Source organism: Clarias gariepinus, chromosome 17, assembly GCF_024256425.1.
Source record: "Clarias gariepinus isolate MV-2021 ecotype Netherlands chromosome 17, CGAR_prim_01v2, whole genome shotgun sequence".
In the NCBI taxonomy this organism is placed as follows: domain Eukaryota; kingdom Metazoa; phylum Chordata; class Actinopteri; order Siluriformes; family Clariidae; genus Clarias; species Clarias gariepinus.
The window spans coordinates 285,001-286,173 of NC_071116.1; the positions used below are offsets into that span (position 1 = coordinate 285,001).

The 1,173-nt window shown below is 55.7% G+C and overlaps 1 protein-coding gene across 10 annotated transcripts in view; it reads right to left on the reverse strand.

The window, feature by feature from the left end:
- Positions 1-873, reverse strand: part of ehbp1l1b (EH domain binding protein 1-like 1b) — a 23,830-nt gene extending 22,957 nt beyond the window's left edge. For 9 of the 10 annotated variants that reach the window (XM_053516400.1, XM_053516404.1, XM_053516401.1 and 6 more), the window contains exon 1: positions 453-873. In XM_053516400.1, coding sequence (XP_053372375.1) covers positions 453-556 — 104 coding nt within the window. In that variant the 5' untranslated portion in view covers positions 557-873. The remainder of the gene's footprint in view (positions 1-452) is intronic. The other variant, XM_053516406.1, reaches the window with a different exon arrangement.
- Between the last annotated feature and the right edge of the window lie 300 nt (positions 874-1,173).

A 1,173-nucleotide genomic window follows, 5' to 3' on the forward strand; every position in this document is an offset into this window, starting at 1 on the left:
ACTTATTCCTCCTGTATTTAACTCTCAGGTAAAGAGATGATGTGCGGTTTGGGACACAGCCCGGACCCCAGCACCTCCCTGTGCCCTGACTCACTCTGTCAGAATGTTCTGTTTATAGGGTGTGATTTGGGACGCGGCCCTTATTAAGAACTTCAAAGCGTCTGAGTGTAACACGGAAGCGGCGCGCGCGCCTTTCATCACTTTAATTAAAATAAAAAGAATCGGAAGCAGGGCGGAGGCGCGCGCGGTGCGTGCGTGCGTGTGTGTGCGCGTGTGTGTGTGTGTGTGTGATACTAAGGCATAAAAACATAAAGTTATAACTAAACTAATATAATAAGTAAGAAGTAACCCGAGGGTTTAACACTCAGGGCTCCGCGTGCAGAACATACACAGGAAACTGCGCTCTAACGGAACACTCACGCGCACACACACACACACACACACACACTCACCATTTCCTCGTGCACTCCACAGTGAGTTCCTGATATGAAGCCACGAACTGGAACCTGCTCGCCCTCTTCCCCACGCGCTGCAGCCTCTTCCACACCGAACTCATCTCCTCCTGTACTGGAGACTAACGCTCCGGGGGCATCGAGCGGATAACCACACACACACACACTGACACACTCCTGAGGCGCAGTGGGTTTCGAGCTTCTCCTCTTGTCCTCTTCGTAGGATTCACCCGAGACACGGGTTCTAACGGCGCGCACACACACACGCGCGCGCGCGCTCGCTCCGGAGTGTTTTCGGGGTAAATAGCCGTAACTGCCCCCCCACCTGTGTGCCCGGGCGCGCGCGGACTGACTGACTGACTGGGAGAGGAGCTGCGCGCGCGGTGGGAGCTGTCCGGGTTGCGACATTGCGCGCGCGCGGGTCCGGGTTGCCTGGTTGGTGATTTAAAAGTGAAAGTTAACAGAAGAGACCTTTAAATTTACTGAGACACTGAGTGGGTGGGAGGGGTTTGGGGGTCAAAGGTCAAGCACAACAACTATTACCCACCTACAGAGGTGATGAGCTGCTGAGTGTCAGCGCTGAGACTGGACCACACCAGCTGCTGAGACTGGACCACACCTCCGCAAACTGAACACAGAATGGGTGAGAGGGAGGATTCTACCCCCCTCACTCACCCCTCACCTGACCCCCTCCCCCCCCCCCCCCCCCCCCCGTTTGACT